Here is a 19450-nt window from a genome sequence, read left to right as displayed (position 1 = left end):
CTGTAGTGTTCTCATTTGTCTTAAATTTAGATGCACCTTGGTCTCCTGAGATTGATTGACTGTCTATATTCTTGGGAAACCACCGCCTACCCCAGCCTACACTCGCTCTGTGTAGCTTAGAAATCTGAAAGAGCTATCTCTCATCGTAGCCCAGGGCTTGATAACCTCTTCCTTTTCCTTCACCCGAGGTGTTTTGACCTTTAATTAAAAGGAAAATTTGTTGTCTTCCTTTCAGAAGACAGCAAATAATGAACTCATTAAAATGAGGTTAGTGTTCAGGCCTTAGAGCAATAAGAGTTGAAGTCTCATTAGCAGCTAACAATGCAGAACACAGCACATAAATAAACCTAATATGGCACAGCCAAATGCCTCCGTGCATTAAATTTGAGCAGAATCAAATGTTTACCATCAATGATGTCTAGGGCATGAAGTTTTAATGCACTTAATAAAGGAAAGCAAATTGCTTCCTATTAGCCATGAAATGTTACCACAGAAAATGCCCCCAAAAATGTATTATGTAAATGTGGGATATGTTAGTAATTAACAAGGATATGTAGAAAAATATCGGCCTTGCTTAATAGATGCAGCAATTAGAAAGAATAAAGATGACTCAAAATTTCTAAAGGTAATTCTAGAGATTAATGTAAAATAATGCAGAATGTGAGAGCAAGATTTTTTTAAGAGACTTTATCTCATATGTGACCCAAGGTGAGAGATGTTTGCAATATCAAACTAGAGTCAGTTAATAAAATGAAACTTCCCTGTAGTTGATTAAATATCTTCTGGGAAAGAGATTCCTTAAGAACTTATTTTAAAGTGCTACTATATTTCATTTACAGAAGCAAGAAGACTTTGTTTCAACAAATTCTAATGCTTCATAAGCTGTTTTATAATGCTAAATGATCCATAGTTAGTGAAATAATAATTAGGAGTTTTATTTCAACAGTTCAGTGAATGGGCTAAAAGTATAAATTCTTTATAACATCTAATATCTGTACCACAATATTTGCATAAAAAGATTGGTAATGATAAGCTCTTTATTCTTCGTGTTTCACATTCCTTAAGTAGGGTTCGATAGTTGTTTCACTATTACATTTCCTCTGCATTTAAGACATACGTAATATACTTCTTAAATTAAAAATTGTTAGAGCAGTATTTTTACCTGATAATTTGTTCCATCATTTTTTTCTCTAAAATATTTGAAAAAGCTCACCTTCATGCCATACTTCTTGAGCTCTTATGAAAACCCGGCAAGAAAAAACATTGTTTGGGCCAAAAATTGTAGTGGATTAGGGACACCTACTTTATATAGATGAGGCCTACTCACTCTGGGGGTTGAATGATATTGGGTAATTGATATTCTGGGAATTTTGAGGAGATATTTCACTTCTGGAGAATAACTGCTACTTTCCAGTGTTCATCTAATAGCCCAAATCTGAACAAATCCAAGAGGCATTACACCCCACATCCAATTCTTTCACAACTTACATTCAATTCATCATTTGATATTCAGAGTCCCAGAACCTTTATCTTCAAACTATATCCCAAATCTGACCATTTTCCTCTGGTTTCACCCACCTCCTCCAAGATACTCATTTCTCAATTAGGGTAGTTGCTTCTCTCTTCTAAATGCTTCCTTCCCTCTTTCACCTTTGTCTTCCCTTTACCTGGCCAATTCTTCATGCATTGAAGATTCAAAGTATGATGAACACTATACCTCTGCTTAAAACTCTCTCCAGTGCCTTGCCAGTACACTCTTCTTAGTGTATCATTATATTGTTTGTTTTTTTTGTATGTCTTACCCATTAGAAGATATACTCCTAAAGAAAGTACTTTGTTTGTTCAAAGCTGAATCTCTAATACCTAGAATAGCTGGAAAGTATTAGCCACTCAAGTATATTTTGAATAAGTAAATAAAGTAACATATTTCATTTATTTGAGAATCTTTGTTAAAATTACAGCAAAATTCCCTTATTAAAAATATGTGAAATGGGGGTAAGGGCAGTCACAGAATTCTAAAGGATACCATTTACACAGAAAATATTTTGAATATTGCCTTCTTTCATTGGGAAATGAGAGCTGTGCTGGAAAATGTTACCATTAATATATTTTTGTTTTGTTGTTTTCCTTCATGAGTATCTCACTAGTTTCCCTTCGTCTACAGCAAAGCAGAGTTGGTAGACTATCAGATGATGTCAAGCCTGTTTTGTTATGAATGTGAATTATAATTAGGCTTTAAATAGGGTTGAGCTTGAGGAGGTGACAACTAAATCTCACAGGAGCTTTTTTTATTTTTGAAACCCTTAAGTCTTTGTCAGAGGGAGAGATCTGCTAGAAAATGATTTGTCTACTAAGTACAGGAAAAGCCCACCTTAAAACATTATAGGTACCACAAACTGTAATATATTTTGGTAATGATTTCTATAACCAAATCAGGGTTCTGTATAGATAATGACATATGTTTTCGTATTTATAATAAAACCTAAAAATCGAGGTACCTCCTCCTCCTTAGCAGTGTGATGAGAAGATTCTATTACACCTGAGCTTATAAATAAATAAATTGTAATGCTTCAAATATATATACATTGACTCATGATTTGGTATTTAGCCTTTGGAAATGATTTTTATGATACACATTTAAAGATATATGTATCTGACTATGTGTTTGCAAAATGTTCAACTATGTATCATATGAACAATTTTCAAATGTTTATAAAGTTGATCATGAAAATTGTAAATAATGTAGATTTATTCAGATATAGTAAGATAGCATGAAAATAAAACACAGAAACATTTTCACATGCAGACTACAAATATGTATACATAATATATTTATTTAATTTTATTTATATAAATACATTTATATATAATTTAAAAATGTGCACGGTGTATTAGTAGAGCCTAGGGCCTAGCAGACTGCTTGGAAGGTAGAAGTGGCTCAATAAATGCTTGCTGGAGTTTAGTTCCTTATGGAGACAAAGTTTTTGATGTTTACTTACAGTGAATTTGGTAAGTACAGGTAGTTGTATTTATTTGCAACTATAGTTTTCTCATTTTACCTGTTAAATAACCTCATATTTGTTAAATACTGAATTTATGCTCTTACAATATCTAAATGAAAAACCAGCAGTCATTATATTTTCAATTATATGATCAATAACTTTTTTGTTTTTCCAAGTCATCAAGGGGATGTTCTTGATTTTTTAATTTGACACTCTTATCCTTTTATCCAAATATGTCAATATTCTAATATAAAGAACTTGTAAAGTCTAAGCAATTCAGTTATTATGTACCATATTAGTAGAGTAAACCCTGATAATAATGATTTTGCTATTAGATATAGCCTGTTTGTTCATCTATCAGCCCAAACATGTATTTTAAAACACACATCCTTTTTATTCAGAAAGAAGACAGATATATTCACTGTGGGAGATATATTCACTGTGGGACATGAAACATATATTTATCAGCATGCCACCTATCCTACATGTGTTATGCAGTATATTGGTACCCAACAAAGTCAATGACTTATCTTTGTTCAAATCACTTGTAGCATATCAGTTCAATCATCACTGCACACAACTATTTCACCATTATCAGCTTTTCTTATTTACTACTGCTTGCTCTGCCCTGATGGTAACTGCAGTTTGACAGAATTCAATCTATGAATATAGCAATGAAAGTAAAACAAAGTTTTCATTATTTTACATTATTAGCAGAAAGACAGTAGTAAAGTTAAAATAAATGGTTTATAATTTCAAGCATAGTCTAAATGAAATATCTGTCATGAGTGGAAAAATTTGGTCACTGGAAAGGTCATGCGGACTTTAACCTGATATTCGTTTACATTTAGGGTAAAGAGAAGTTGTGAATGAAACCACACAGAGGAGGGAAGAAACTGTACCTCTCCTAAGAAAAAGGAAATAAAAACCTACAGACGTCCTCAGATACTCTCAGTAATATATTCCTTGTTCCTAGGAGACAGCAATGATGGAAATTGACAATTTTTTTTCTTTTTAGTGTTGAATGAACTGGCTGTAGAGATAAAATTTGAAATTAAAATCCTGAATACCTACCATCTATAAAACTCCCTTTCTATGGTTTTAGAGCATTTTTAGGAGAATTATTATAGGACCAACATGGCTGCCAACGGTATGCCAAGAACCTCTGAAGCTGTCTTCAAGACTCTAAAAATCTGACACAGAGTTCAGGTGTTTCCAAGGAGCACTGATGAAAGAAAGGGGAGTTGTATAAAACTGGGGATAAAAAGTAATCAAGAAATATTGTGGAATTGTTACAACACAATATTTAGTCAAATAATGATACAATATAGCTAATAAGTGAATATCTTAACAATGAAGAGATTCCTAACTAGTATGTGAGCAGGGAGTATTTCTAGAGATGAAATTAGAAAAGTCAATTACAACACCAGCCAACAATCATCAAGTACCCGTGTTGTACAAGTATTGTTGTAAGCCCACCCTGGACTCATACTGAGTGAAGAGAGAGGGTAGGGAATGAGAAATGGAGATCACAGCCATGAGCAAAGGCAGAAGCAGGAGTCCTAAGGAACAATGCCAATATTGGACCTTGATTAAGGAGATAGTTGCTTTGGAGGACTTCATTTTTTAAGGCCTAAAAAATAAAATGAGAATTATACTTAGAGATTTTTTTCAATCTTTAAGGTAAAAAGTATTTTTGTTAATGAAACAACTTAAGAGCTGCCTTTAATAATTTCTCAACAAGAATAAGATGCTCCAAGAAGTTATATCATATTTATCTAAAGTGTTATTGTTATTTCTAAATTTTTGTAATATTAAGAAATTGATCTGAAGTTCTTTAGGGATAAGCTGTAGTAATGGAAAAAATACTTCTTTTTTTAGATCACTTACAAAGAGCTAAGTTATTACATGATTAAATTCATGCACAGAATCACATTTTATATAAAATCACAACTATTATATTCTGCAACTTGCATTGGATACCAAATAGGAAACTATAGGATGAATCCAGGAAATACTTCTATTTCCAAGGGATTAGCCATCCACTTAATGTTTTTTCCTAGGACAGAATGTATCAGATTTGGGAAGTGGAAGTATGTGCTGCCAGCTAATAGTTCAGAGAAAAAGCTAAGATAAATCATATACAAAATTTTTCCTACAAAAGAGCTCTGCACATTGATGTGAGTTAAGAACCTCCCAAGAAGGGTATAATATAGTGCTACCCAAACATTTCGAACATGGAATTATTTTCCATAGAATTGTTCAACTTCACAGACCTAATGAACCATGGATCACGGTTTGGAAAACATTTCTCTGTAATCAGGAACTCTGTTTCACTGGTTATCCCCTCATACAATAAAATCGTCCATCCCCCAGCTTCCACACTCCAGAGACCCCGAGGCAACTCAGAAGGGGGTGATTCTGTGCTTTGGAGCTTCCACGGCAGTACACAGCATTTCCATCAAGTTGGCTCCCCAACATAGGAATCAGGACGTTGCAGAGTGATTCAGGTTACATTTTAAAGTTCCGACCTAACACAAAGAGAATTTGGACCACTTCAGTGCAGACCCTGACTGAGAATCCCCGGAAATATGTTGAATTATAAACAACCTCCTGCCCACCCTCACTCAGTGAAGGTTGACTTTGTTATTTTGCTTGTGTTGGGTGCTCGTGTATGTTTCTCCCAGCTATCTGATTCCTGATTATTCCTGAAGCCAGCTTTTAGTCATTGAGTTTATAATGACCAGTTTCATTCCACATCCCCAAACAAGTCCTAATATAAGGTAGTTCTATCTCACTATTACTCCATCATCTACTTAAATACTTTAGCTTAGGGAAGATAAGACAGTTTTTAAAAGCATAAAATGCTTTTAAGGAAAACCATGAACAAACCATGAACTCTGAAGCTATAGTTTTATCTTTTTATAACTCAAAAAAATGTGTAGGCCACGATAGAAACTTAGAGTAAAGCTTATAGGAAAATTAAATTAAATAATATAATTAAAGACCAAGCTTGGAGGAACTAACTTTTAAGGAGAATGCCAGTGGTTCAAATAATAAATATCTATGTTTATCAATTATGTGTAATTGATACATAATGTGGGACACCTTGGTGGCTCAGTTGGTTAAACATCTGCCTTCAGCTCAGGTCATGATCTCAGGGTCCTGGGGTAGAGCCCTGCATCGGGCTCCCTGCTCTGGGAGAGTCTGCTTCTCTTCCTGCTCCCCCCTCCCCCCCACCCCATTCTCTCTCTCTCTCTCTCTCTAACAAATAAATAATAAATAAATAAAATATTTTTTAAAAATTTATACATAATGTATAAAACTATCTGTACAAATGTATAAATTATCAGAAGGGCCTTATAGTTCATATTTGATTCAAATATATTTAATTCAAAATTCTAATCAATTAGTAGAACATGGAAAACATGGAAAGAGAACAGAACCCACTTATAGTTTGAGATGATCTACATGGACTGAAAATGAGAATACCGTTGAAGAGAATTTGGGGCTGATAAAAACTGGGCAGTATTTTACCTTGCTCAAGGAAATTTTCTGATCACAGGGAAAAATACCAGACTGCTAACCAGAAAGCAAAAAGCAGAAGTTCATCTCCCATACTTTCAGAATGAACTGAAGTAAAAATGACTTAGAATTCTGTGAACACAAAACTGCCCAGGACATTTTGCAGTAACGAAGTTTAGGGCACAAGAAAAATCCATTCACACCCACTGGGAAAGGAATCAAAGTCACATGGACTGTTTTGCTGATGCAATCAAATAAAATTTACAGCACTGTAAATGCACTTCAACTTTAATGATTTATATAACCTTCATTGTGTTCTTTGATAATCAAGCGGAAAATGCAAACTCTTCACATACGTGACACGAGTTAATATTATTTTACAAGGTCAAACCAATTTTCAAATTTTCTCTTCTCTTTGCCAGTATCTTTAATCAGCATCAATGTTTAACCTTCCAGTATGAAAAAAGCACTCCTTATGCATTGAGACTCTTCCCCTTACCAATATATACACTCTTTGTGCAGTTAGTTCCTGAGTTTTACCCTCCCATTATGGATAACAAAGGTTTAAAAGCAATGATGCTCTAGGACTTTAAGGTCTGTCTTTCCTGTTGGGAGTATTGTAGAGGTTTCAACAACACAGTCTTTCTGTTGTGACAAAGAATGTTTAGTGCAGCAGTGCAAGTATTGATTTTTCCCTCAAAATCTTTCCCAACTCTTCTCCCATCTCATTGAATGTCAGAAATCAGAAGCATTAATGAAATTACACTCCACTTCACTTCCCACATCAGTCTGTCAAGAATTACACTACGTCCTTCCTTCCTTCCATTCCCAGTACCCCCAGTAGAGGCCATGCCTTTATTTTGTTCTTACTGAAACTACTGCAAAACCCTCCTCAATGATTTTCCCGTTGCTTTGGTTTTCCTGCAATTCCTTCTCAGCAAGGAGCCAGAGGAATCAATTTAGAATGTAAAAATCGTATCTTCTGTGAGATGAAGTAGATGTGCTGTGTTAAGATATCACTGAGCCTTGCTCTCACTGCCCTTTTTACCCAGAGCACACTCTTCCAGAGCCCTGATTTGGGCATGACTGGCCTCTTATTTTTCATGCCTCAACTAAATTGCCACTTTTTCAGAGAGGCTGCATAAAGCACATTCCCTATCCTGTTGAAATTTAGGTACTCTGCGTTAGTTTTAATAATAGCATATACTATAACACGATTTTTGCACCACTAATTAAATTTGCAATTAAATAATTATCTGATTGATTTTCCATGTGTGTCATCTGTGCGCTTAAATAGAGCCCAAGTTCCATGAGAACAACAAGCTTATCAGTTTTGTTTGTGAGACATTTTCCAACTCCATAACCTTATGTAGCTTATTTAGCCTCTCTGTGCCTTGTATTCCTCATTTGTGAAGTAGAGTTAATTAGGGGATCACAGGGAGATTTAAAGAGGTAATTCAAACAGAGTGCTTCTCACGGTATCTAACACATAGTAAAAGCTCAATTATTATTAGCATCCTTTCCTGCGTCCTTAGTACCTAGAAGAGTGCCTGATACATAGCAGGTGTTCAGATAACATTGTTTCAATGGATGAATGAATTAATAATGGCACAAGGAGGAAGAGAGCCCAGAGGGTAAGTTTCAGATCCCTGGTTTCCTGGAGATCTAGGTGAGATTGAGAGATGGGAATGCAACACTTAAGTGATGGGTGGAAAGACAAGAGGGTATTTGCTCTGAAATGCAGTAGTGTTTTTGTACTCAACAAGTTGTTCTTCAAATTAAGTGTGATTCAGCAGAAGGATCTCCAAACCTTTCTCCCCACAAAAGGCTCCCACATTTCTTCAGTATTATTATTACAAACATTCATTCATTCTTCCTTAGTTAACTCATCCATTCCAATAAGAGCCAAACTGTTCAAGGTAAAATCCTATGGAAGACTTGGTACGTTGCTGTGATAAAATTTCTTTCAATGTATAAATTACATGAGACAGATTCCTCTTTGAGTGGCAGTAAGAGTTTATTTTTTAAAAGAGAGGGAGAGGGATGCCTGGGTGGCTCAGTCAGTTAAGCATGTGCCTTTGGCTCAGGTCATGATCCCAGGGTCCTGGGATTGAGTCCCACATTGGTTCTCCTTGCTCAGCGGGGAGCCTGCTTCTCCCTCTGCCTGCAGCTTCCCCTGCTTGTGCGCTCGTGCTCTCTCTCTCACTGACAAATAAATAAATAAAATCTTAAAAAAAAAAAAGAGAGAGAGGTAGAGTAGGTTTCTGAAGGAGTGTGGATTGCCTCTAAGGGGAAGGAGATGAACAAAAAGGGAGGCAGAGACTGTCAAAGGCAAACTTCAAAAGCCTCATACTTTCACCCTGGGTCAGCCCTATTCATCTTCATTTGTACATTGACAAATAGGGTACCCAAAAGTTCATGGAATCCTGAGTCATTTCATCCTGCATGGCCACATAGACTTACTCTAATGGGACCTGAAGTTATGAAGGTTGGACCAAGTGTTAAGGCAAACAGCTCAATTTTGTCCCTCTCCTTGTGTTATCTGGGTGGGCCATTTAAACTTTCCATGAAGGGGCGCCTGGGTGGCACAGCGGTTAAGCGTCTGCCTTCGGCTCAGGGCGTGATCCCGGCGTTATGGGATCGAGCCCCACATCAGGCTCCTCTGCTATGAGCCTGCTTCTTCCTCTCCCACTCCCCTTGCTTGTGTTCCCTCTCTCGCTGGCTGTCTCTATCTCTGTCAAATAAATAAATAAAATCTTTTAAAAAAAAAATAAATAAATAAACTTTCCATGAAGCAATTTTATCCACTTGGATAATAAGTATAGAGGTAACCTGTCTGATTCCCACATTGAGATCTTTTAAGATAAATAAGATATCATTTTTATAAGTTACTGTATATATTTAAAAAAATTGTACAAGACAGTTAAAAGAACAAAAACTGTCACCCTTATTTATTGGATTTGAAATTTTGAAAGTATAAGGCTATATCAATACATGTAGATAGTCATGTCTTATTAATTAGGTATATTTAGGGGAAGGGTTAGCCTTACATTAAATTACCTGAATATTGGAGTGGATTAAGACTTATACAACATATTTTGAAATTAGTATAAATAATGTACTAACTTAATATTTCCCAAAGTTCCTTGATGGTTATAATTTCCAATTTGAAGCTGTAAGAATCATTGTTAAAATTACAGTTTCCTAGGTTCCATTTTTTATAATTTAATTCAGAATTCCCAGAGCATGGGTCTGGAAAATTATTTTATAAGCATTCTGGCAATTCATTTCTTATGCGTAACTTGGAAACAATTGCTTTTGACCATTTTTAGAACCAATTGGGGTCTATGATAAAATACACAAGTCTGAACCCTATCACTTAAGACTAAATCAATAACTCTTCAAGTAGGCCCTCAGAATTCACAATATTAGCAGTCTCTTCTAGAAAATTTTATGAACAATAAAGTTTGAAAACCATTTCTTTAACATTTTGCCGGCAGGTAAGTTGGACTTGCTTTATTAAATACTGAGGAACTCATTATGAGAACATTAAGTGAATGTAAGTAATATTTATTAAAATAATGAATTATTGATTTTTCTTAAGTTACGTATATTTATTCTCTTTAATATCTAATCAAGTAACTTAGTAAGTTCTTCCTAAATAATGCAAGGGAAAACTTAAAAGATGTTTATATTTTTTATGACATGAACTATTAAAGAAATAACTGAGGTTTATTGTCCAAACATTAAATAATATATTTTACATTTATGTTCAAAAGTTACTCAAACTTCCTCACAAAATATTCAGATAAAAAAAGTATATCTACAGCTACATGCTATTTCCTAAACTTTACAATTTGATTTTTATCTCAAATTCAGACATATTACTTCTACTTTATAAACAAATTTTTCCGAAGTCAGTTTTTCATATTTCATTTATTCATAATTTTGGATTTGTATTTTTTTGTCTAATATTTCTTTACACTTTTCTTGTATTTCTATTCTTTATTTTTTCTACATTTCTACTTTAATTTTTGTAGTTTAACACTTTTTTCTTTTTAAATTTATTCCTGATTTTTATTTTTAAAATTAGACCTCTTTTGTTACTCATTATTATTTGTGTCTTACGGCCTTTACCATTGAAAGGCCATGGAAATTTTCTTTCCCTGAATTTTGGAAATCAAAGAACATTTTGTAGACAGGCTTGGAACCTTTTAGGATTTGCTTTTTTAATCCATTTGTTTTGTTATGTTTTTACTTATAGAAATTGTCAATTTTACTCCCACATTAATCAAGATTACATGTTGGGAGAATATGACTAGGCAACTCTATTTCTTTTAGCAATGATCTGTCAAATTCTTCATAGAGTTAATTAGCACCGGTGGAAAAATATTCATCTGTCCTCACTTCTGTGAGCTTGTCTTACTAGGCAATCTATAAGATTATAAAACATCCATGATATAAATGTGCTGGTGAAATGTAGAATCCTGTTCATATTGTTTTGATATCACTTAATGGTATGGTCCATGTTTATCATTTTACCATCAGGAATATGTTACTAATAAAATAAATGAAATTAATTCAATTGAATGCCTTCCACGTATACAAAAATATATCTAGCAATACAGAATACATAAAATAAGTAAGTTTTGATTGACCTGAAGGCACCTATTGACTAGGAGAAGTCAGATAAAAAGTGACGTAGTGAAGTGGAAAATAATGCAAGTCTTAAGACAAATAATTTGGGAACTTACTTTGGGAGAGGAGAACAGGAAAGGTTTGAGGCATCAGAGCAGGCTTCATACAAAAAAAAGGTGGCATTTGGGCAGAGTTTTAATTTTTTTTTATTTTTAAAGATTTTTATTATATTTATTCATGAAAGACAGAAAGAGAGACAGAGGGAGAAGCAGGATCCTCAAGGAGCTGGGAGCCCGATGAGGAACTAGACCCCAGGAGGCAAGGATCATGACCTGAGTGGAAAGCAGAGGCCCAACTGACTGAGCCACCCAGGCACCAGAGCTTTAAATAATGGCTGGGCTTGGGGAATGAGATGGAGAGCAGCTGGAGGGAATCTAAGCAAAGGGAACAGAGTGAGGAAAGGCATAACGTAGGCAATAGGGATAAAGCCAGAGGACAAGGCGATTTACTGGAAATAGCAATGCATGTAGCTTAATTGGAAATGAGAAGGCACCAACAATACCTAGCTGGTTGGGACAGAATGACATAGTGAGTGCTCATTAACAGCATTTATTGAGTTCCTACTGTGTGCCAGGCATTTATCTAAGCACTTTGTATGTCTTACGCATTGTAATCCTCACAATAGTGTGAAACAGGTGTTAAGCATTATCCCATTTACAGATAAAGGAAAGGATTAGAGAAGTGAAATGACCAACAAGGCTAAGGCATTAATTGAATGGCCTCCCTGACCCCAAGGGTGAAGTGCATTTACTGCTTTTGGGGTGTTAGCATGATTGCAGAATGTAAGGCAGAGTAGAGGAAGATAAAACTGAAGGGTGGGAACAGGTTAGCAGACCACAGGGTTTTAAAAACCCGAGAAACAGACAATGAGGGAGTTCCTAAAGTGGTGGCAAGTTGATTGAAGGAAAATAGATTGTTTGATGTTTATTTGATTGTCCCTAAGAAAACATAAAAAGTAGGGCCCACTCCCTCAGTATAAATTGATATCCTTTACTGCGTCTCTCACAGCATGCTCTAGATTTCTTTTGTAGAATTTATCATGAGCTGTAATTACACATTTGTTTGGCTGTCTATTTAAAATCTCTCTCCCTTTCTAGGCATTGAGGTCCTAGGATAAAGGGACTATGCTTGTTACACCCAACATTGTATGCAACTAAAATATGTATTTAGTGAATTTAAGAATGGATAGTGGAGAAATAAATGCAGAATAATCACTTCAAGAACTCAGAGCTAGAGACTTAGAAGGGAGTTGGAGTGTTAAGGAATTCGGGGGAAGGGAGAAATGTTTATTAAAAAAAACTCTTTCAAGATATGGAGGCCCAAGGATTGTACATTGAATAAAGAGAAAGCAAGAAAAAAGAACTAAGATAAAAAGATGGGGGATGTTTTCTATTTAAGCCTGTATTCCACAGGACTTACCAATATGCCTGATTAGTTCAATAGACTTTATTTTTAACTCCAACCTCTTTCTAACATTTTGTTTGTTCTTTTTGAGAACTTTTAAAATATATTTCATCAACTGAGTTCAACTACTGGGTCTATTTTTTTCCTTTTTCTATTTAATTCATAATATTTAAACAAGATTGGCCAAGATTACACTCAATGTAACTAACTCTAACCTTGGATAAACACTGATGATATAGTTACCAGCCTTTTAGTTTTTCTCTTTACTTTTATTTCATTAAACTAATTTGCAGCAGTCTTCTTAATTCTGGGGGAGTAAATAGTTTCACAAATTTTTAAAGCAAATGCTTAACCACTGTGAATAATAAAAGAATTGTCTAAATTTCTGACTCTTTATTCACCTTAACATATGGATAGCAGTAATGACAAACATAGTTTGTCTTATTTTCATCAGAACAAAGTAAGTCCCCTTTAAAAATCTATTTAAAAACAGGAAAAGCATTCTCAATAAATAAGCAAACCAAAAAGCCCAAGGATGTGAGAGTTATGAATTATGCCACATATGTTGGCATAGGAATAATTGCAGTTGAAAGATTGGCAGAAACTTTACAGGACTAAGTCTAACTCTAAGATTATTATCTGTGTGTTCTTATCCTGTCTACAAATAAGAAATTAACATAGAATTATTCCAAATACAGAAAACAGGGACATTTTGTCACAGCTGAAAAAGAATTTTTTTATGGAATTGGCTATTTCCTATCTGTCCTTGCCTTGTTCATATCTCAACACCTGCAATCAGTATCCTTTATACATTTCTTTTTAGTTTGTATAGTAAAAACCCAAGCCTTAAACTCAATGATTATGCCTTAAAAAACAATACGGGAGGTAGCACAGTTAAATAAATACTAAATTGCAACTCAAACAGACATTACCTTCCTATTCCTTACCAACAAATACAGGACTTGTCTACATCCAACAACTCTGAAAAATTTCCCCCAAGGAAAAAAAGTGTAATAATCTGAAATCAAGAAATGTCTCACATGGAAATGAAAAATGATTTCAGTGCTCTGTGGTTAGAGAATTGCCTCTCAGCAACTTATAATGTGCTTAGGACTGAACTGCTTCATAATTTGGTGAACTTCAATAAAAATAATAATAGCGATTATAATACCCGAAATACGAGTAGCAAATAACAGTACCCATCAAAAATCCAAAAAGCAGGAAAGCCCATATGATTTTGTTTCACTCATGCATACACATTTGAAAAAGAGGCATCCCAAAGCTTCATATTTATTTTTCTAAAATCATGTTAATTTCTTATTTATTTCAGGCATTACTAGAGACTCAAAATTTACTGCGCACTCAGGTTGCAAATTTTACCTTCAACCTTGGATTTTCAGGGAAGTTTTACCACACAGGTAAGAAGGAGCTTTGTGTTCTCAGGCAGCTACATATAAATAGGAGAGAGGATTTTAAATGTTTCATAAGTAGGAGAAATAGAATATCCAGACTGATTATGGGAAAAACTTGGGTGCATTATATGAGGAGCCAAATCCAAAATCAATGAGCTTGTTTACTTTGGCAAATACTGTTAGAAACAAGGGCAAAAGAGGAAGAGAATTGACTTTTTCAACTCAGTAAAAGAAACCATGGTCATTTTTGGGTGACTATGCATCTTGTCTCTCAGCATTGTCCAAGTAGAAAGCATAGTGATCGTGATGATGATGATGATGATGATGATGATGATGATGATGATGAAGGCAATGACACGTCAATAATAATAGTGGGCAGTGTTTTTTAAATGTCAGATACTCAAGGTACAGACATTTTTGTACATATTATCCTTTTGGAAAACATCTGGTGATCAGAGAGGAATTTTATAGCCTCAAAGAAAATTAACAGAGGGTCATCTTCCTTAATTTATCTTCCCTCGCAGGATTTTTCCCTAAAAGTATGACAACAATTTGGCCCAACATCCATTTAAACAATCATAATATATCATATATTTCCATCTCTATCCAGCCACAGTTGCACTTCTGTTCAGTGTCAGCCTCTCAACTAATTCTTAAAATGTGATTGGTGTTCACGCACTACTCTATGTTCTGATATTTCTCACCTCTTTACCCATCTTCACCTCCAGAATATTACTTTTATTTTCTGAATATCAGCATTCTAATGTCTGGCACTCGTGTGGAGAAAACTTTGTGTATAGAATTGACTATCATATAATAATGACAAAAAATAACACAAAATGGTGTGTTAGAGCCTGTATTAGGGCAATACCTACTATCTGCTCCTATTTCTGCATTTGTGGTATAAGCCAAATTTTTCATGAATTTGCTCTGTTGTTACTTCATAGTATCTTAGTGAAAACACTCCATGGTATTCTCTACGCATGTGTGCATGTTATTGATATTAAAAATATCCCATGCAAAGGTTGTCTTTAATTATCATAAATGCAACTCATTTACCCAAAGAAGCTTTTTAATGTTTAACCAAGGAGTCTCAGCATGCTTTATTAGAATATTGAAGCAGTGAGGTCTTCCTGGCTTTTCTTTAATGCCTTTTCCCTCCTGCTTTGCAACATGTAAATCTGTTTAAAGTAATAGAAGGAAAATTAGTATCTAGACCATTTGATAAATCAAATGATTGCATATTTTAAAAGGACATTTTGCAGAAAGAGATTTGGGTCATCGTATCTGCACAGGCAAAGTAATTCCAGCTTACAATTTTGAAAATAGACATGGTTTTGTAAATCTTCTTCAAAAGCCCCCTCAAGAAATGAGTTCAGGCCTAAGAAGCTCTGACTCTGAAGTTATAAAGCAGATAACTCTAAAAGCTGTATCTACTCATGCAGGGGGGAAATTATGGGATTACTTGGAGTTCACACGCAAACAATACTATTTTGTCTTAAATAGCTATATAGTGCAAGTAAAGCCATTCTTTTGGTTGAAATATATCTGGGTAACTGCCTCAGCTCTTTTATTTACTTTTCATATTCAGAACTATTAAAGCTGCCAGACAGTCCCAGAGTTAACGTTGATAGCAGCTTACAACACTTCTCATTTCTTCTTTATGGTCCTGAACACGCACACAGTACGCAGCCGCTAGGAAATGAACAACCTGCTCGTTAATATCACAGTGATAGTTGTTGGAGGAGGAGACCAAAAAAAAAAAAATCATTTTAATTACATCTTTCAAGAAGACCTTATTGACTCTTTTGACCCTTTATGTTGCTATTAACCTAACAAAAATAATGGAAGAAACACTCTATTCTGTTATGCTGCGGTGATAGTACACTTTAGAGATCAAGCAATATATATAAATTTGTGAATCCCAGAAGTTTACTTTTCTTCATAAAAGGATGAAACTTTCATTGACTTGCTACTTTATGTGTAGAGTCATTGGAAGGCATTCATACTGTATTTCAAAGATGCAATCATATTATATTGAGTACTTATTAATTTATTCAAAGATATCAAGGTTTCTTCTAGAGTGGAGTTAACATTGGTGATGTTAGGGAGGGCACACCTCTATCTTATCCAGTCACATTCTTATATTCAGGCTTAACTCTATGGAACAAAGTTTGCAAAGCAGGGAAGTGCTTTCCTTATGCTTGCACTCCGCTATGCTGTGTAACTATTAGAAGATGGCCTTGTCACAATGACTGTCTCAGCTCTCTCCCAGGATGTTCCAATTTCCCAGTGCATGAGGATGCTGATTGATGAGCCTCCTTGTTTTGAAGACATTTAATCACATATGCCCAGCGTAATAATGATAGATTCTTCATTTCTTACACTGCTCCACTTATTTGTATTTCCCATGTATTCTTTCCTGTTCAGTTTCTCTGCCCTTCACATGCTAAAAACAATCTCACCCAAAAGGACATATTCCTAAGCTTTCCCTAGCAGTCAGCCACACACAGGTGCCAAATTGAAAGAGGAAGGACATACTGTTGATTAAAGGGAAAACATAAAAGTGTGGAGTTTGAAATAAAATGTTTTAGTCCGAAAATATGTAAAGCTTGATTGGAATTGCACAATGAAAACTCAGAGGATGAACACATTACAGCATTAAGATGTCTTTTAGGGATAAAGGGTTACCAATATTATTTTTTATAGGACATAATTCCTAGTGGCAATTATTGCCACTCTTTGTAATTAATAATAAGTTGAATATGACTCAATCAACTAATTCATGGATATTTGCAAATTGTATTAATATTGGTTTTTCTCATGACAGTTCACTTGACAGAAATATAAGCCCCTTATATAAAACTATTAACTTTCAAACGTGAAATTTAAAAAAAAATGTTACATTCATTCACTTTTCTTTATTTCTTATTTTTGATTTTCTGTATAAATTACTGGTTCCGAGTAGGTATTAGAAACAGATTGCTTTTGTTCAAAACCAGACTGACATTTACTAGGTTTGTGAACACGAACAGGTTACTTAAACTTTCTGTGCCTCAGTTTCTGTATCTTTAAATAAGCATCATATCTCCCTCATTTAGAATAACACGTAGTATGTCTAAGTGCTATGTGTTTATTATTATTACTTTAAAAAGTATTTTTGTATAAGATCAAATTTTATCAAAAAAGTAAACTGAATAATGCACATCACTCTATTTTCTAATTTTGAAACTATAGTTTACATACATACATTTATTTATTTATGTACGTTTTTATTTGCCTTTAAAGAGAGTTTAAAAGAGAGTTTGCACTACAGTGTGGGGAACACAATCATTACCTGAAATAACACTGCTCTTACGCACATACAGAAGTAACGTTCTTAGAAATAACTTTTATGTATGTGCCTTACAAGTTATTCAGTGAGACAATGCATAACAAACATATGTATACAATGAAAAGGTAAAATCTACTTATTTATCAACACGAGTAACATTCTTTTTGAAGGTTTTACATGCATTGCAATGTACTCAACACATTTTCTGAAGTTAATTTTTTTAAAATTTTTAATTGAAGTATCATTCACATATGTATGACATTAGTTTCAGGTGCAAAACATAGTGATTTGAAAACCATATACAGCTTGGGTGGCTCCGCTGATGAAGTGTCCCACTCTTGATTTCCACTCAGGTCATGATCTCAGGGTTGTGGGATCAAGCCCCGTGTAGGGTGCCACACTCAGCATGGAGTCTGCTTGTCCCTCTCCTCCTCCCCCCTCCTTGCTCGTGCTTTCTCTCTCTCCAATAAATAAATAAAATCTTTTTAAAAAATTAGGAAAAAAGGAAGTCATATGCGTTACAATATGTTCACCATGATAAGTGTAGTTTTCATCTGTCTCCAAAGCTATTATAATGTTATTAATATTCCCTATGCTATACTTTCCATCCCAGTGTTTTATTTACTTTATAACTGGGAGATTCTACCTTTTAATCCCCTTCACCCTGTTTTACCCATCTCCCACTCCCCTCCGCTTTAGCAACCATTAGTTTATCCTCTCTATATGAGTTTGTTTCTCAAATCCATTCATCTGTGGATGGACACTTGGGTTGCTTCTGTATCTTGGCTTTTGTAAATAAGGCTGCAGTAAACATAGGTGTTCATATATCTTTTCCAATTAGTGTTTTTGTTTTCCTTTTTTTTTTAATGATTTTTTATTATATTATGTTAGTCACCATACAGTATATCCCCGGTTTCCGATGTACGGCTTGATGATTCATTAGTTGAGTATAACACCCAGTGCACCATGCAATACATGCCTCCTTACTACCCATCACCGGTCTATCCCATTCCCCCAACCCCCTCCCCTCTGAGGCCCTCAGTTTGTTTCTCATAGTCCATAGTCTCTCATGTTTCATTCCCCCTTCTGATTACCCCCCCCTTCTTTATCACTTTCTTCCGCTACTGATCATCCTAGTTCTTATGTTCCATAGATGAGAGAAATCATATGATATTTGTCTTTCTCTGCTTGACTTATTTCACTTAGCATTATCTCCTCTAGTGCCGTCCATGTTGCAGCAAATGTTGAGAACTCGTTCTTTCTGATAGCTGAGTAATATTCCACTGTATATATGGACCACAACTTCTTAATCCAGTCATCTGTTGAAGGGTATCTCGGCTCCTTCCACGATTTAGCTATTGTGGACATTGCTGCTATGAACATTGGGGTGCATATGGCCCTTCTCTTTACTACGTCTGTATCTTTGGGGTAAACACCCAGTAGTGCAATGGCTGGATCATACGGTAGCTCAATTTTTAACTTTTTAAGGGACCTCCACACTGTTTTCCAGAGTGGCTGTACCAACTTGCATTCCCACCAACAATGTAGGAGGGATCCCCTTTCTCCACATCCTCTCCAACAATTGTTGTTTCTTGCCTTGTCTATTTTTGCCATTCTAACTGGCAGTGTGGTTTTGATTTGAATTTCCCTGATGGCTAATGATTTTGAACATTTTTTCATGTGTCTGTTAGCCATTTGTATGTCTTCATTGGAAAAGTGTCTGTTCATATTTTCTGCCCATTTTTTTATTTGTTTATTTGTTTCTCGTGTATTGAGTTTGAGAAGTTCTTTGTAGATCTTGGATACCAGTCCTTTATCTGTAGTGTCATTTGCAAATATATTCTCCCATTCCGTGGGCTGCCTCTTAGTTTTTCTGACTGTTTCCTTGACTGTGCAGAAGCTTTTAATCTTGATGAAGTCCCATAAGTTCATTTTATCTTTTGTTTCTCTTGCCTTTGGGGATGTGTCATGAAAAAGGTTGCTTTGGCTGATGTCGTAGAGGTTGCTGCCTATGTTCTCCTCTAGAATTTTGATGGATTCCTGTCTCACATCGAGGTCTTTCATCCATTTGGAGT

General features: G+C 35.0%; 1 protein-coding gene across 1 annotated transcript in view; it reads left to right on the top strand.

Annotated features, from left to right (window-relative positions):
• The window catches only part of LOC103661767 (N-deacetylase and N-sulfotransferase 4), a 237915-nt gene that overhangs the window by 89456 nt on the left and 129009 nt on the right, over positions 1–19450 (top strand). The window contains exon 2 of the mRNA XM_008689458.1: positions 13960–14047. Coding sequence (XP_008687680.1) covers positions 13960–14047 — 88 coding nt within the window. The remainder of the gene's footprint in view (positions 1–13959; positions 14048–19450) is intronic.

The sequence above is a fragment of the Ursus maritimus genome, unplaced genomic scaffold (genome assembly GCF_017311325.1).
Source record: "Ursus maritimus isolate PB19 unplaced genomic scaffold, ASM1731132v1 scaffold_11, whole genome shotgun sequence".
Lineage (NCBI taxonomy): Eukaryota > Metazoa > Chordata > Mammalia > Carnivora > Ursidae > Ursus > Ursus maritimus.
The sequence above is the reverse complement of the archived record's forward strand: the minus strand, read 5'-3'. Positions and strand labels throughout refer to the sequence as shown.